Source organism: Rutidosis leptorrhynchoides, chromosome 3 (genome assembly GCF_046630445.1).
Source record: "Rutidosis leptorrhynchoides isolate AG116_Rl617_1_P2 chromosome 3, CSIRO_AGI_Rlap_v1, whole genome shotgun sequence".
Taxonomy (NCBI): Eukaryota; Viridiplantae; Streptophyta; class Magnoliopsida; order Asterales; family Asteraceae; genus Rutidosis; species Rutidosis leptorrhynchoides.
The window spans coordinates 411,116,239-411,131,751 of NC_092335.1; the positions used below are offsets into that span (position 1 = coordinate 411,116,239).

General features: G+C 36.6%; 1 protein-coding gene and 1 pseudogene across 1 annotated transcript; one reads left to right on the forward strand and one right to left on the reverse strand.

The window, feature by feature from the left end:
- The first annotated feature begins 10,702 nt into the window (after positions 1–10,702).
- On the forward strand, positions 10,703–11,410 carry LOC139901391 (uncharacterized; annotated as a pseudogene).
- Positions 11,411–12,694: 1,284 nt separating this feature from the next.
- Positions 12,695–14,555, reverse strand: LOC139901392 (uncharacterized). Its single transcript, XM_071884112.1, has 2 exons — positions 12,888–14,555; positions 12,695–12,796 (listed from the first exon to the last, which is right to left on the reverse strand). The coding sequence occupies exons 1-2, from the start codon at positions 14,553–14,555 to the stop codon at positions 12,695–12,697; spliced, it is 1,770 nt and encodes a 589-aa protein (XP_071740213.1).
- Positions 14,556–15,513: the final 958 nt, after the last annotated feature.

A 15,513-nucleotide genomic window follows, 5' to 3' on the forward strand; every position in this document is an offset into this window, starting at 1 on the left:
CAGGATACGGCACAAGTTGCTTACGGGCGGTAACTCTAGTCCTCAGTCCATGTGCGTTAACGGATGATCTCCCTTCGTTAACCCCAGGAATAACAGTACCGTCGAAACGATACCGCTTCTTCGGCGGGGTAGAGGGTGGCTGCACGGGTGCCTCATCAGGGTCCTCATCGGAATCCTCGTCACTGGAGTTGTCGGAGGATGAGTCGTCGGATGAAGAGTCGGCAGATTATGGGTCGTCTAGATCGGCTGGGGGTGGCTGTACGGGTGGCTCTCCTCGAGCGGCCATCATCTGTTGGTATCTGCCAGGCAGGATCCACACTAAACGTCCATCAGGAAGGCGTCGGCACCAATGGTTATGCTCATTACGGACTAGACCTTCCCCAAGTTCCGCGGGAATCACAGCACCACCGGGATGGTGATGTAGCTCAGGAGGTCCTGGTGCAAGTGGAGCTGGAATCTCCGGTGGGTCCTTGGCTCCATCTGAGGTAATCACTGGGCCGGGTGCATGGCTACTAGCTCCGAAGGATGAAGCGCCAGAGTCACTGGAGGGTATCGCCGACGGGATCTGAGAATCGGTAACAATGGCAGGCGAGGTGGCGGACGAGTCTGAACTGCTCTCCAAAATGATGACAGGTGGAATATCCGACATCTGAACAAGGAAAAATAACTTTTTCCATGTCAGTAAGTCATAAAGCAAGCACGTATTAGGCAAAGTAACTACGACAGTCTAGATCATGTATAGCGGTAAGTAGCATGGCAATAACGACAAGTATCATGCAACCGAAAGCAGATAATAGCATGCAGTAGTGAAATCATGTAGTAGCATACGGCATATAGCAGTGAAGGTAAGCAGCAGTATGCAGCAAGTTTCGCAGAAACAGGTAAACTAGCAAGTTGTAGATTAGTCCTATTAGTGAATCCTACTCGGTCCGGTCTAGACTCACTAATGCAACCTAATTCCCTACAACCAATGCTCTGATACCAAATGTGATGCCCCGTACAAAACCATCGTGTACAAATCATCAACAACAGGATCATTACAAGGTCAAATACTATATGTTGTTTCAAAATAAGTTTGCATTCATGAATAAAGGTGACGTCATAACCAACGTCAAATGTTTCACCACCAAAAGTATTCTTCTACGAATAGCAAGCAAAAGTAATAGTACGTGACCCAATGGTAGTTACAAATACATTGTTTCAAAAGTATCATAGTTTGAATGCAAATTAAACGTTTCATGCGGTGACATCTCTAATAAGCGCAGCGGGTGTCTACAAAGCATGACTAGTACAGCGGAAGCAAGCAAACCTTAAGCACCTGAAAAAAACATGCTTAAAATGTCAACACAAAGGTTGGTGAGCTATAGTTTAAATATAACAGTAATGTAACGTAGGCCACGAGATTTCAGTGCTTCAAACAGTGTTTCAAAACAGTATGAAAAGTATATGTATAACCGTGGGCACTTGATAACTAACTTAACGTCTATAACCCCCTAAAAGTACACTCGAGTGCATATGTCTACGAAGTATTAAACACTCATTAAATGCTAGCGTGACTAGCCCGAGTGGGGATGTCAAACCCTATGGATCCATATCTAAGATTCGCGTTCACCGGTTCAAAGACCAATGACTAAACGTTACCGAGCTAAGGGGAAAGTTTATGCCGTTGTATAACCATACATATAATAAGTTTAAGTACTCGTGCCTAGTATGTAAAACGTAAAAATGCGCAAGTATTCTCAGTCCCAAAATAGTTAAAGTAAAAAGGGATGCTATAACTCACAGTGATAAAGTAGTAAAAGTCGATACGCGGTAAAGTAAGCAAAGTGGTTGGTCCGAAAGTCCTCAACCTAAGTCAAAAGTACTAAGTCAGTAAATCATTCCCAAAGGTTTAAATATATGTAAATTAGGTCTTAAGTATCATCATCATTCATCATTAAGTCAAAAGGGTAAAGTAAGTTTTCATTCAAGAAAAGGGTTTAAAACAAAGGCAGACTTCGTTCAGTGGCCACGGCCTCTATACAAACTGAAATGATATGAGACCAGTGGCCATGGCTCTGTATATGAGTCCCCTAGATGCTCGTTTAACTGTGGTGAAGGTTTAAGTGCGAGTAGGTCAGAAATTTTAGCACAACGTTAATAGGGTGTAGTGACTTTCGGGAGGCCATAGATCCTAAACCGTAACTCGGATTAAGATGAGGTCTAAACGTAAAATCATCTACTCAAACCGAACTAACTAAAAATCAACTTTCTAGTAGCCCAGGTATTCTGATCAGACTCGAAAAACAGTAGGTTAAGTGTTCCGGTGGGTTCTTGGTGCTCGATGCTCATCACGGTTCTCATCCTTGATGCATATAGCTTCAAGTGTACAACTCATTGATGTGTTTACATTATCTTAACCAAGGGTTGACCATCATAAAACAAGTTCAAGTCTAAGATATGTAGTACAACTCAATTAAGGGTTTCATGAAGGTTGATGAACCAAAGTTACATCAAGATCTTAGATCCGACACATACATGAACTCTAAAAGTAATATTAACCAAGTTTTGACTATCATGACACTAGTGTAAGTCTAAGATATGTAGCACAAATCACTTAAGAGATGTATGAAGTTTGATGAACTAAAGTTACATCAAGATCTTAGATCCAACACATACAAGAGTTATAAAAGTAATATTAAGCTATAAACTTGAAAGTAAACTTATATAAACAAGATCTTAAGTTTGTAGAACATAATTCTTAGTTAGATCTTGAAGATCCTAGACCCAAAAGTCTAGATCTATCATAAGTGTACAAAGTTATAATTAAAAGTTTTACTTACATGTTCTTGAACTTACAAAGTAGTTTCAAGAAATATGAGATCAAGATTAACTAGTAATACTTGACCAAATCATCAACATCACAACTTAAATAAATTTAAAGAAGAAATAAATTAAGGTTACAAGTATTATGTTCATGTTTGCTTCATACTTGAGAAGATTCAAACCAAAGTTTAGATCTTAAGAATTCAAGTCTACAAAACATAAACATAAAGAAGGTCATCAAGTTTATGAACTTTAGATCTTGAAAACATTTAAATGTAGAACCATAAACTAACAAGTTTAGGTTCTTATTCTTAGTTCTTCATCAAACAAAGAGTGAAGAAAGCAAGATTACATGAAGATGCAAACTAGGAAGTTTGATCTTGAATAACAACAAACAAGTAACAAGTAATTAAACAAACAAGAACAAGTAAATGATGATGATATGTAAAGATATATATTTCGGTTTTTAGAGGGAAAAGGAAGAAGAAATTGAAGCTTGTTACTTACAATATTTTGAGAGAAAAGTGTAAGTATTATGTGTGTGTGTGTGTAAGAATGAGATAGAATGCAAGTAACTAAGTAACAAAATAAAAGAAATTTGAACTCCCTCCACCCCCTTGAAGTTCACGGCTCTAATGGGTTAAATGGGGAAGTCAACTAGCCAACTTTCAAGCATGGGAAGGATGTGCTAGCTAGAATGAGGTATAAGTTAAAGTGTATGGAAAAAGATGCTAGCATGCTTGGGTAACTTGTCTCCTCATTAAGCTAATTAACCCATGATTATTCTTAATGTAATACTAGCATGAAAGATGGGCTCACAAGTCCATTAAGTGTGTAGGGTGGGCTTCCAAGTCCATGTTTATTAATTAAAGCCCAAGTCCAAGTAAGTGCAACAATTAAATAAATAAAGCCCAAGTAATTAACTATTAATCTTAGTTAATTAAAAAATGATTAATAATAATTATTCATGTATGTAAATAATATCTAAAATATTATTCGCGCAAAGTACGCGTGTCACAAAGACAAGTCGGGATATGTAAAGTCAAGTACGGTATCAAGTAAATGTATATAAATACATTTATTAAAGCACAAGTATTAATAATAAATATTAATAAATAAACGTTAGAAAATTCCGGGTTGTTACAGTCTTCAATGTGAATTTTGATGCCTTAAATGCTTGACAATGTTGCTTGTAAGTGTTTAGTTGCAATGTATGTTTAATTACCTTCGAAACGGCATATCATTTATGTAAAATGGATCACCGAATCATGAAATGAGTGTTATAAACTTGGATGCAATTAATGATGAGCATTAAATACAGTTTTGGTTGTTGTAAGTGGTAGATTGATTGATGAAATGTGTTTAGTTGTTTTCCTCGTCAAATTATCTTTCCAACGGTATAAGATACATGTTTTGATTGTTTGCGGATCATAAATTGTGTTTGTTTGGGTTTTGGTTCGTGCACTTGTGCAATATCAGCAATCAGGCCTGTGCACTGATCTGGATGCCGTCCAGATTCTTGGACGCCGTCCAGGCCTTCACATCTGGACGCCGTCTAGCCAATCTGGACGCCGTCCAGATGAACTGTCAGGTTCTGATTTCGTTGGTCGTTTACCATTTAATTCTAACTATGCTAGGCATCTCCGATTCACATGTAATTTGTTCTAACATGCTTATATATGACTAAAAATCTCAGAAAAATAGTTCGGGACCCGACCCGAACGTGTTGACTTTTTCGTTGACTTTGACCCGACCAAAGTTGACTTTTGATCAAACTTAACCAATTACTTACGCAACCATTCTAACTTGCTCTTATACTTGTATCTTGCATGAAACTTGGCAAATTTGATTCACATGCTAAATAATCGAGTCATAACGAGCCATGGGACTAATTGAACACTTTGACCGACCGTGTTTACCGTTATTGATACAACCTCCTTGTTTAGGTCAAGACTAGCAGTCGTTCTTGCACACGTTACTTTGTGAAGTACCTTATTTACTCCTGCACTCAAGGTGAGATCATAGTCCCACCTTTTCAACAACTTTTACTCTTTAAACTGTGGGATGAGAAACATATATGTATAATATACTTTTATGCTTTGAACACAAGTACGGAAACAAACATTCCACGTGGAGTTAGAACAAAAAGGCCTCAATTCAATTATTATTAGTTACACTTGCAGGGTGTAAACGTGAACTTATGTTGTGTGATCACATGGGCTTGACAAGCCCTCATTCGGAGGGTTCGCTACCGTTAGCGGATGAAATATATTTTTCGAGTATATAGTGTAGGTTCTAACACTATGATAACGGGGTTCGTGAACAGTTAAGTCTTGATAATTGGGTGCTCCACAAACATATAACAACTTTGGAATGAAAACGATTTTGATAATCAACATTATGGCAATACAAAATCTTGTAGTTCAAAAACAACGTTTACTACTACACCTATGATTTCACCAACATTTTCTGTTGACAGTTTTCTATATGATTTCTCAAGTCCTTGAACGCTAAAGGATACATGCTTCCGCACTCTACTTTTTGATACTTGCTTGGATGTCGAGTATACATGCATACGAAGCATCTTTTGACTTCACTTAAATTTGTGTCGCATAGGTTTCATTCGTACTTAAAATGTTGTAACGTAACTAGACTTTGAACTACTTTGTAACACTTGGAACATCTTTACTTATGAAATGAATGCGACATACTTTTGGTCAAACGTTGTTTAAAGACTTATGACCATGTAACGGGACCTATGTAGTCAGCGTCGTCAATGAAAATTTTGTCGGGTCGCTACACACATGTGACAGGCTGTTAAGTTCTAACATCAAGAAGTGGGAAGTGTTAGCTTAGCAGTATAAATCGGAAGTTAGTGTAATCAGTTAGATAGCTATTGATTGTTAGTGTGTGTAACACATTCTTTCCCTTTTTCTGTAATATTGTGACTATCAATTAGTTAACAATGAAATTCTCAAATCGTTCCAATTCTCAGAACTTGATTCTTTTCTACTATAGTTCCCAGATTGGTTCGAATACTTCTTCGATTCTTCTGAATTCAGGAAGTACATAACAATTGGTATCAAGAGCCACTTTCCTGTACCATTTCATCTATCGTTCGATTCTGTTTTCTTGATTCTGTATTCTTGAATCTGTGTTTTTTTTTTTTGAATTCATGTTTGTGTGGTAATAAAAAATCAGGAAGAGTGACCTATTGTAATTGGTAGAGTAAAGAAAGATTTCGTACCACATTTTTCTGGTTACTTTGAAATTGAAAAGGCAGTCAGTTCATCCATGGCAGAAGTTGCACATGAAGTGTTCGATGAAATGTCCACAACAAGAAATTATAAGCATACAGGTACGGTTCAAGAATATTATGAAGCTTTTATTTATTTGTTTGAAAGTATGAATTTGAATGAATCTTATGTCATTGATATCTTCATTTGGGGGTTGAAACCAGAAGTTAAGAATGGTGTTAGCATATTCAAACCGAAAAGCCTTTATGATGCGTATATTTTGGCTAGGGTCCAAGAAGATATGCTAGAGGTAATTAGGCGCCGGACTCAAATCTTTCATAGTCATTCTGCAACTTCTAAAGATGAGTTAGCAACCCAAATGGTGGATTTTGATGATGAAACCCAAGTGTTAAACAATGGTGATGAGACCCAAGTTGTGAACTTTAATGATCATTTTTATGTGATGGGCATTCTTGATTCAGTTGAAAAAAATGAAACTAAGGAAATTGAAGTTACAGATAATGAAGGAGAAAAGACTGAAGGGCTGGATGATTTTGATGAACTACCTGATGAAGCTTTATGTAAGAGTGAAATTCAGTTAATCAAAGAATATGATACTCATGAAAATGGAGATACAAAGAATGATGGAATTGAATTGGATTCGTTAATTTCTCCATTAACAAGACCAAATGAAGAGGCTCATAGTCTAAAAGGTTCGTATCAGCCATCTAGTACAACCAACATAGCAAGTGCACCGCAAGCTATTACCCTGCCATTACAACACCATACAAAAGAGGGCAAATAAATAATAAAGTGTGTCCTAACAAAAAACAGTTAACACAAAAAGAGTTGGATGAAAAGCTCATAAAAAACTTGTGCCTCTATTGCGATCAAGGATATGTGCCAGGGCATATGTGTAGTGGACAACGCTATGTGATAGAAATATTGGGAAATAATGAGTGTGGAGTGCAATTTGGTCACGAGAAAGTAAAACACGAAGAAGAATTGGTGATTGATTATCAGAGAGATAGTAACGAATCAGTACCATACCTTTCTCTTAATGCTTTACATGGCAAAAATGCTTTCCAAACAATGAAAGTCACTGGATGTGTCAGACAACAAGTGGTTCACATCATGATTGACTCAAACAGTACGCATAATTTTTTGAATCTAAGCTCGGCAAAACGATTTGGTTGCCGCTTTAATTTGGTTGATCCAATGCAAGTGATTTTACCCGGAAGCAACAATATTCATACGAACAACGTATGTGAAAGATTTATGTGGCAACTCAATGGTCAAACTTTCGCGAGCAACATGGTTATCACTCCCCTAGGTGGTTGTGACATGGTATTGGGAATCCAATGGTTGAGGACCTTAGGAGACACCCTATGGAAGTTTGATGAGCTTAAAATGTCGTTCATTTACAAAGGTCGACGGTTGGAATTACGGGGTACACAACAATCAGGGATGCATAAGGCCAAATTAAAAAGGGTGGCTAAAAGTGTGGAACTAAAACAAGTTCACTTAACTGTAGAGGAAGATAGTGATGAGTGCCTAGAAGAAGAACTGACTAAGGAATTGTTGAAAGAACCTGACGAGAAAATATGTCATGAAAAGACTATTATGGGTATAAATAGTGGAGAAAACATGGTTGAAAGTGAACATGTTGTTGTAATTGATGAATGCAGTGAGACTCTACATCCTAGAAGCTCACATCAAAGTGATAAAGATGAACGAAAAAAGCTCAGTCCAACAATAAGAAAGTCTGGAGTAAAAAATGTGGATTTGATTAAGAATGTAATGACAGCTAAACATGTAAACATTTGTTGGGTCAAACAATGTTGGGGTGAGTTGTTCGACTTGGAAAGGGAAGTTGCAAGGAATGATTGTTATGGGAGGTTTATGCAACGAATCTGTTTCATTCCTCAAGCGGAGTTAGTTTCAATCAGTGAATTTGGGCATATTCAATACTGGAAGGCCCGGATTAAGAAGAAGATCGAGATGCATTTGTGGCCTAAATGGAAGTGTAAATGGAATTACTTCTATAATAGTCTTACAACGTGCTACAAAATTGAACGTCAAAATATGATTATTGCTGACGCTGCATTTGTTTATGACCGAGGAAAGATTTTATGCAGCTTCATTCAGTCATGGACTACAACGGGCTATTGGCGTAAAAGGAGCGTACACTTATATGGCACAACATCAGGGGAACAAGTTAACAACATGTGCTTAGTTACAAAAGAAGATTCTTGGGGACAAGAATCATTTAAGAGGGGTGGATTGTTATGGGTTTAATAAGACAGGCTGTTAAGTTCTAACATCAAGTGGGAAGTGTTAGCTTAGTAGTATAAATAGGAAGTTAGTGTAATCAGTTAGATAGCTATTAATTGTTAGTGTGTGTAACACATTCTTTCCCCTTTTCTGTAATATTGTGACTATCAATTAGTTAACAATGAAATTCCCAAATCGTTCCAATTCTCAGAACTTGATTCTTTTCTGCTATAGTTCCCAGATTGGTTCGAATACTTCTTCGATTCTTCTTAATTCAGGAAGTACATAACAATCACTTCTGAGAACGGTAATTTTGTAATTCAATTTGAAATCATGCAGAATTGAGGTATGTTGCATAACAGATAGTGATATTCATATATGTTGTATTAGGTTAGAAGTGTACTGTTGAGCGGTTAAACATCATAGAATTAGAAATTAAAATTCATTCATGTTAGTTAATCTTGCTTAAAATAATGGCGAGGATGCATATTATGTCAACATTTCTCACCGATGTGAACCCTAAATACGTATCATAGTAGCTATTTAACTGGAAACTTAGCTTTTGATTATATCATTAATTACTTCTAAAATTGCAAGATCCTTCAATTTAAAAAAAAAAAAAAAAAAAAAAAAAAAACATGTTTTACCTCTTTATACCGATTATATCTGCATTTTGCATCATTTTTGGATAAGTTGAATATAAAGTCATTACTTTTTAATCTAAACTATATCTTATTAACTTGCTAGTTATATCCCTGGTTGGAATTTGGAAATAATATGAAGTGGAGTTATAACTTTGATTTATACGTTGTGTTGTTAATTTTTTCTTTTTCAGCGAAAAAAACAGAAAAACTTTATTAACTTTATTAACCAATGAAACCTCCTAGAAACTTACAAACCAAAAACACGGAGCAAAACTAAACTAGACTAATACAAAGCTCGCAAAACCAATTATAATACAAAAGGAATACGAAACTCAAAAGGACACAATCACACTACGCTAAAGATGATAACCTATCTAACCGATCATCGCAAAATAAAGAATCATCTAAAATCAAAACATTATCAAGCATGTTTGACGAAGTCACCAAACACTTCCAGTTCCACTTCACAAGGGATCTTCTTTTTTCTTTCCTTTCTCGGCCTCTTAACAATCGATGGTTCGGAAGGCGTTGTGTTGTTAATTAATCGTGCTTACCATTAGTGTTTTTAATGTATGTCTTTAGTGTCGTTTTTTTTTTTTTTCAGCTGTTGTTCTGATTACATTTACCTGATATTTTTATATAATTGGCAGCTAAAAGCTCCAAACCAACAGACACTTTGTACTCATCTTTCATGGAAGCCGATCACACTAGCGGCAACCTTCCCGGATCCAACGAGCCAACATCTCAATCCCGCCACCATCACGACCACAATACCACTTGTGTCAAATGCGGCGGCACCACCGCTTTCCCACCACCACCACCACCATGGTCGGAAACCTCTCCACCACCAGTCTACCGTCCAATTCGTGCTCCCCCAATCAACCTCCCACCCAACCACAACACCCAACAAACCATCATCATGACACCAGTTCCTCAAGCACAAAAAATCCACCTCGTCTCTCCACCTTACCACTTCCAAACCCCAACCAAAATGATCCATTCCGAGGACGATATCCGCCGTTTTTGTGACTCCGACACCTGCAAAAACTACCTATGTTTTGTCGTATCTTTATCTGAATCCATTCAACAACAACAACAACAAAACCCAATACCACATAATTGGTGTATGGGGGAGGTGAGATGTAGACAATCCTTTCCCTATCCGAGAATAAAGTCAAGTCATTTCTCCACCTAGAGTGAAAACACTCTCAAAAGTAGAGAAAATCATCCCTCTCTCTATTCGACGGATAGAGAGATTGCTTCCGAGTGGACCTCCGGCCAATAAGTAGGAAAAAGTTTTTTTAAAAATAAAATAAAATAAAAAATAAAATTGAGACGCCATGAAAATGGTAAAATCAAATTTACATGGGTTTTAAATCCTGCCTAAATTTAAAACATAGGAAAAGAAGAAGAAAAAAAGGCTGATTTGGATTTTGGCGTGGAGGCGCGGCGCGGCTAGTGCCTGACGAGGAAGTTTCCAAAATCAAGTTTTCTTGTTCCCTAAGTTGTTTCCTTGTCTATATAAACATCTCATTGTAACCCTAACATGTGTGCACGAAATTTATAGTGAAAAATCTCCGGTTTGCGCCCGCGGAGTAAACCCTTCTCCGCGTTTTTGGAGTTGGGATATAACCCCGTTAAATCTCGTGTCGTTTATTTATCGTTTCATGCTTTATTTTATCGTTTGTCGTTGTGGGTTTGGTGATTGGTTTAGATCACCTGTCTTGTTTGGGTCCATAATTCCTAACAAAAATCTCCTATCCATGTCATATGTCGTCCACCATCACCTGCATTGTTTCAATCCTCCAAACACTAATTCAATTCATAGAAGAAATACCACCTCTACAACAATCTGCTCGATACGGTAACCTCGCTTATCGCGATTGGCACGAGCGTATGACTGAAAATTCAGAATCTTTTATGTTATATTTTTTACCTCTGGATCTTCATTTCGCGACCTTGGAGTTAAACCCGTATATTACGGATAGTTTGGGTAATTCGACCCGCGTAGACTATGGAACTGGGCACGAGACCAATTTTGCAGCTTGGTAATATTGTCTTGCAAAGTTGGGAATCATTAACGAAGAGGATTATCAAGCTGTTGTTTCTCGGGTCTTCGTGAAATACCTTGAACTGATGCGCAAATTGCAGATGGTTTATTCATTGGAGCCTGCTGGGTCACATGGAGTTTGGGGGCTCGATGGTTATCACTTTCTGCATTTCGTATTTGGGGCTTCACAGTTGATAGATCATAAATATATGAAGCCCAAGTCTATTCATAATGACGATATGCTTGAGAATTTTGCAAATGAGTATATGTATCTGCAATGTATTGCATTTGTAAAGAAGGTTAAGAAGGGTCTGTTTTCTGAGCATTCTCCGTTGTTGGATGTGATGGAGAAGGTTCCCATTATGCAGCATTTTCTCTTTGGCTGGCTCATTAAGTGGTAAGTTGAAATTTATCATTCTTTCTCTGTTTTATAATATAAGTCCAATTTAGAAGATTGCTAACTGAATCTGTAGCTAGATTGAAAATTATTCACTGATTGATACATAAGTTCACATTATTATTTATTGTATCTGCAGAGGTGACAAGATAGGTGGGTCGGGTGGGTTGGTGATGTGCTCAGATATGTGATGTATTTTTGCTTTTCCCTTTCACTCAGCTTATGGATAAAAAGCAAGTTAGCTTCTAACTAATATATGGTACAGTGTTATTTTTTGGTGGCAAAAGAATTAAAAAACAATACTGCTTTTCAATTAAAAGCTAACTTGTTTTTTTTTTTAACTATAACATAAGTGAAAGGGAAAACCAGTTTCTACAATTATGGCATTTGGAGTTACATGCCTTCATAGACTCTTGCGTGACCGTTAACCCATTCAGCCTATTTGACCCATTTCCTTTTGTCCATATTTCAATGACCCGTTTGAGATCAAATACACTCCAAATTGACCCTTTCATGGGTAAATGGGTTGAAATTGATATCTCTGCATGCATTTGACACTAAGTTTATGTTGCTATTCTTAAACTTAAAAGTTAACCTATTTGGAAAGTAATTATGTCATATTCCCTTTTACTTGAACGTGTCTTCTGTTTTTTTTTTTCTTCTGTTGCCTCTCAATGCTAGAGGTTTGCATCTCTTTGTTTTTATTGTATATTATTGAATCTGCTACATGTAGTTGAAGCTTATTAAGTTGCACAGGACTTTCGGACACTTTCACCTACTTTTTATAATAATATAATATTAAAGTGGAGTGTTTTTTTGCTATCATTATCGTAATTGCCTTTATTTACAGGGTCGAGGACGAAGCTTGAGGACCGAATAGTCACATGCAGTATGGATGCTGATGATGATATCAAGAGTGATATTTAAGAGTTTCTAAACTGAAATTAAGATAATGAATATGAACAACTGCTTCTGAAGTTTTGTAGTACTGGTAGGATTATCTTAAATTCAGAAATACCCTATACGTTTACATTTTAGCATCTCGTTTACGGTTGTCCTCTGGATCCTTGTAGGCCAGCTTTAGTCGTGTTCTGGCGTCGTAATTAGTTTGAGCATAGTTCTATTTATACGATTTTGGGTTTTGAATAACATATCCAACTTTACATCATCAACCTTACTGTTTTTTGTATAATGTGATCATTCTACATAAGTGTTAAAGAGTATTTTATATTTATACAAGCTGTAAACATTATACAATCATTGATAAAACCAAACTTAGATGCTTATCCTACTCTGTTTTGATTTCTTTTGGTTCGTTTAAAACGAATTCTACATACAAATCCTTAATAGCAATGACAGTCGTCGTTATCAATGGCCCCATAATCGCCCCCTGCACCACTCGTATCATCAAAAGAAATGCGTTAGACATCATTCGTCTTAGTTAAATAGTGCTAACTGTATAAACGTTATGTGTTACTTACCTCCAGTGCAGACGGGAATATTGCTGCCCCACCAATGATGCTAAGCCCGGTAAGATACGGGTTATGACCCGGTATATGTTCTTGAATCTCACAATCACCATAGTCAATAAGTATAGCATGAATTATAGGTAAACATATTGCCAATATGTATCTACCTTCCATAACTAACTGCAAAATCGCAGGTATTGTTATGATATACAGAAGCAACGGAAAAAACGGGCTAACAACCGCAAGTAACGTCGAAACGTACAAAAAATGAATATTAAACAATCTCAACAAAAGACATGTAAGACACCCCTGAAAAAAAGCAATCTCAGCAGTCCCTAAAAGAATCCCAGAAATCGCTTTATCAAGCACTTCAACACATCTCGTTCTAGCATATTTCGATATAGGAAGCATACACATAACTTGGTCAGTTACCCCACTTGAATCCGACGTTATTAAAGCGTACAATACCCAAATAAAAACCATAGCTTGTGACAAAAAACTAAACAAACCGGCTGCACCTGTCACTATTGATTCGATAATCACAAATATAAGCTTCGTACTACCTCCTACTATCGACTGACCACTTTCTAACACTCGTTGTATCACATCTTTACCTTGAAACGCAATCGCTTTCGCCTTTTCGATTATATCTTCTCTACTAATCAATACTTCTTTAAACAACGCGTTAACCTCAGGATAAATTTCATCCCATTCACGATTAGTAACACGCCTTCTTAAATTTAAAATCTTTTCAGCAAACGCGTTTGGTTTTATTAACGCGGTTGAAGGTGCAGAACTGTTACTAGAACGTTGAGCCATTATATGTTTCATTTCTTCAACGATTTCAGTCATGTTATACTGCACTGCTAAACTATCAATCTGTTCATAAACAGTTCCATAAAATTGCGTTGTATATTTAGCCAACATTGCTCGAATATCGTTTTCATTTATCCATTGAGCCGCATATTCACTTTCTTCCACACGCGATTTAATCGAATAAACAGCATCTCTACCTTCAACACCAATCTTATACGAAAAGAATATCGTAGCCATTAAAGATCCCACAATCATTCCCATAATTAATCCAATTGCGACAATCGTCTCCAACCTTTTTAAAATCCCACGTGTCAAAAAGGCTGTATGAGGCGTTTTTCGAAAACTATAACTTCTAAACGACGAAATTGTACAACCAAACTCACTAGACGTTAACATAAATCCAAAAGCTAATAATATGCTAGCACCGAGCCCTCCAAATTGTTCATACGCCATAACGAAAACCCATAAAGATACTAATCTTCTTAACAAAATCGAGAACCCATTTTTCTTACGCCTATTAGGTACATTAAACCTTCTTGTTTTATGACCGATGATTTTGTATAAAAGTTCTTTTATTTCGATCATAGTACCGATAAATGCTCTAAACAATGAATTTGGGACAGCAAGAAATGTATCAATTAGGCCCGATTTTAATGGTTCGGACCAAAACGATACAAGAGTACGATGAATACCACGAAGAGGGATGGAACAAATAACAGCCCAAAGTAAAGGGCGAAGATATACATCGAGTAATTTGCTAACACCGTATAGAACCAAAATTGCGAAAGCTACACCAGTGTGGGCCATGGCGATGTAGAGGGCCAGGCGGACTTGGGGATCGTCCGTTAGGGATGAACCTTCCATGTCGGGATTACGTTTTGGTTCGGCGGAATTCGGATTGGGTTGGGTTGTGTTGTGTTGTGTTGGGATGGGAAAATTAGTTATGACAGTTGGTTTGAGGTGGTTGGTTTTTTTTTGGAGGGAATGAGGAAAGAAGCGTAAATGTAGAATGCTTGAAAATTGGAATGGATGGTTGTCGAATGATGTTGTTATGATGTCATCAATAATTGATCAAATTTATTTTTTGTCGTGTTTAATGGAATTCAACTTCAATTTCTATCAACCATATGTGAAAAAATCTAATGAAGTTTAAGATTGGATATACAACTATATTTTTTACTGGTCTTCTATTTACAAATCATTTTCTATTCTAGGATGCTGATGTAGTACTGCATGAAGACCAAATGTTTGATCTCTCTATGATCTTGTACTTGGTAACAATTTTATGTGATTAGGGCATCATCATACGAACCAAACGGATTTATGTGTATCGTGAGTAGTGTACCAGCACTTAACGTTTTAATGTGTAATAAACTCCATTGGTAGGCTATTTAGTTAATCTTAGGGTGTGGTTGCAATTTGGATTCGCTTTTTTGGGCGGATTATTTGTTTAGAAGGTTTATAAATACGTATTTGAAAATTTTATGTGACGTAAAAGTTGTAGAATTAATATGCAAGGTACAACATATAACTATATGGTCAACTTCACTTGAGCTTTTGGGGTCACACATATACACCGAGATGTCAAATAAAATATATATATGATGTATATATATTACTCAAGTAACAAAATAGTAAATCGAAATTAATTCATTTATTATTCATATGAATAATAAATAAAACGAAATTAATTAATTTACTATTCATATGAAATCGACATGATAGAAATTATTTATTATAAGTTACATAACATACCCCTAAAGTATTTGAGAAATACGACTTTTTAAAACCAAATCAAACGAAATATGATATTACAGACAAA

What these genes read in the sequence shown, in the direction of transcription:
- LOC139901392 (XM_071884112.1), bottom strand. Translation starts at nt 14,555, where the DNA reads ATGGAAGGTTCATCCCTAACGGACGATCCCCAAGTCCGCCTGGCCCTC. An exon ending in TATTCCCGTCTGCACTGGAG is followed by an intron (nt 12,797 to 12,887) that starts GTAAGTAACACA and finishes CGAGTGGTGCAG; the next exon opens with GGGGCGATTATGGGGCCATT.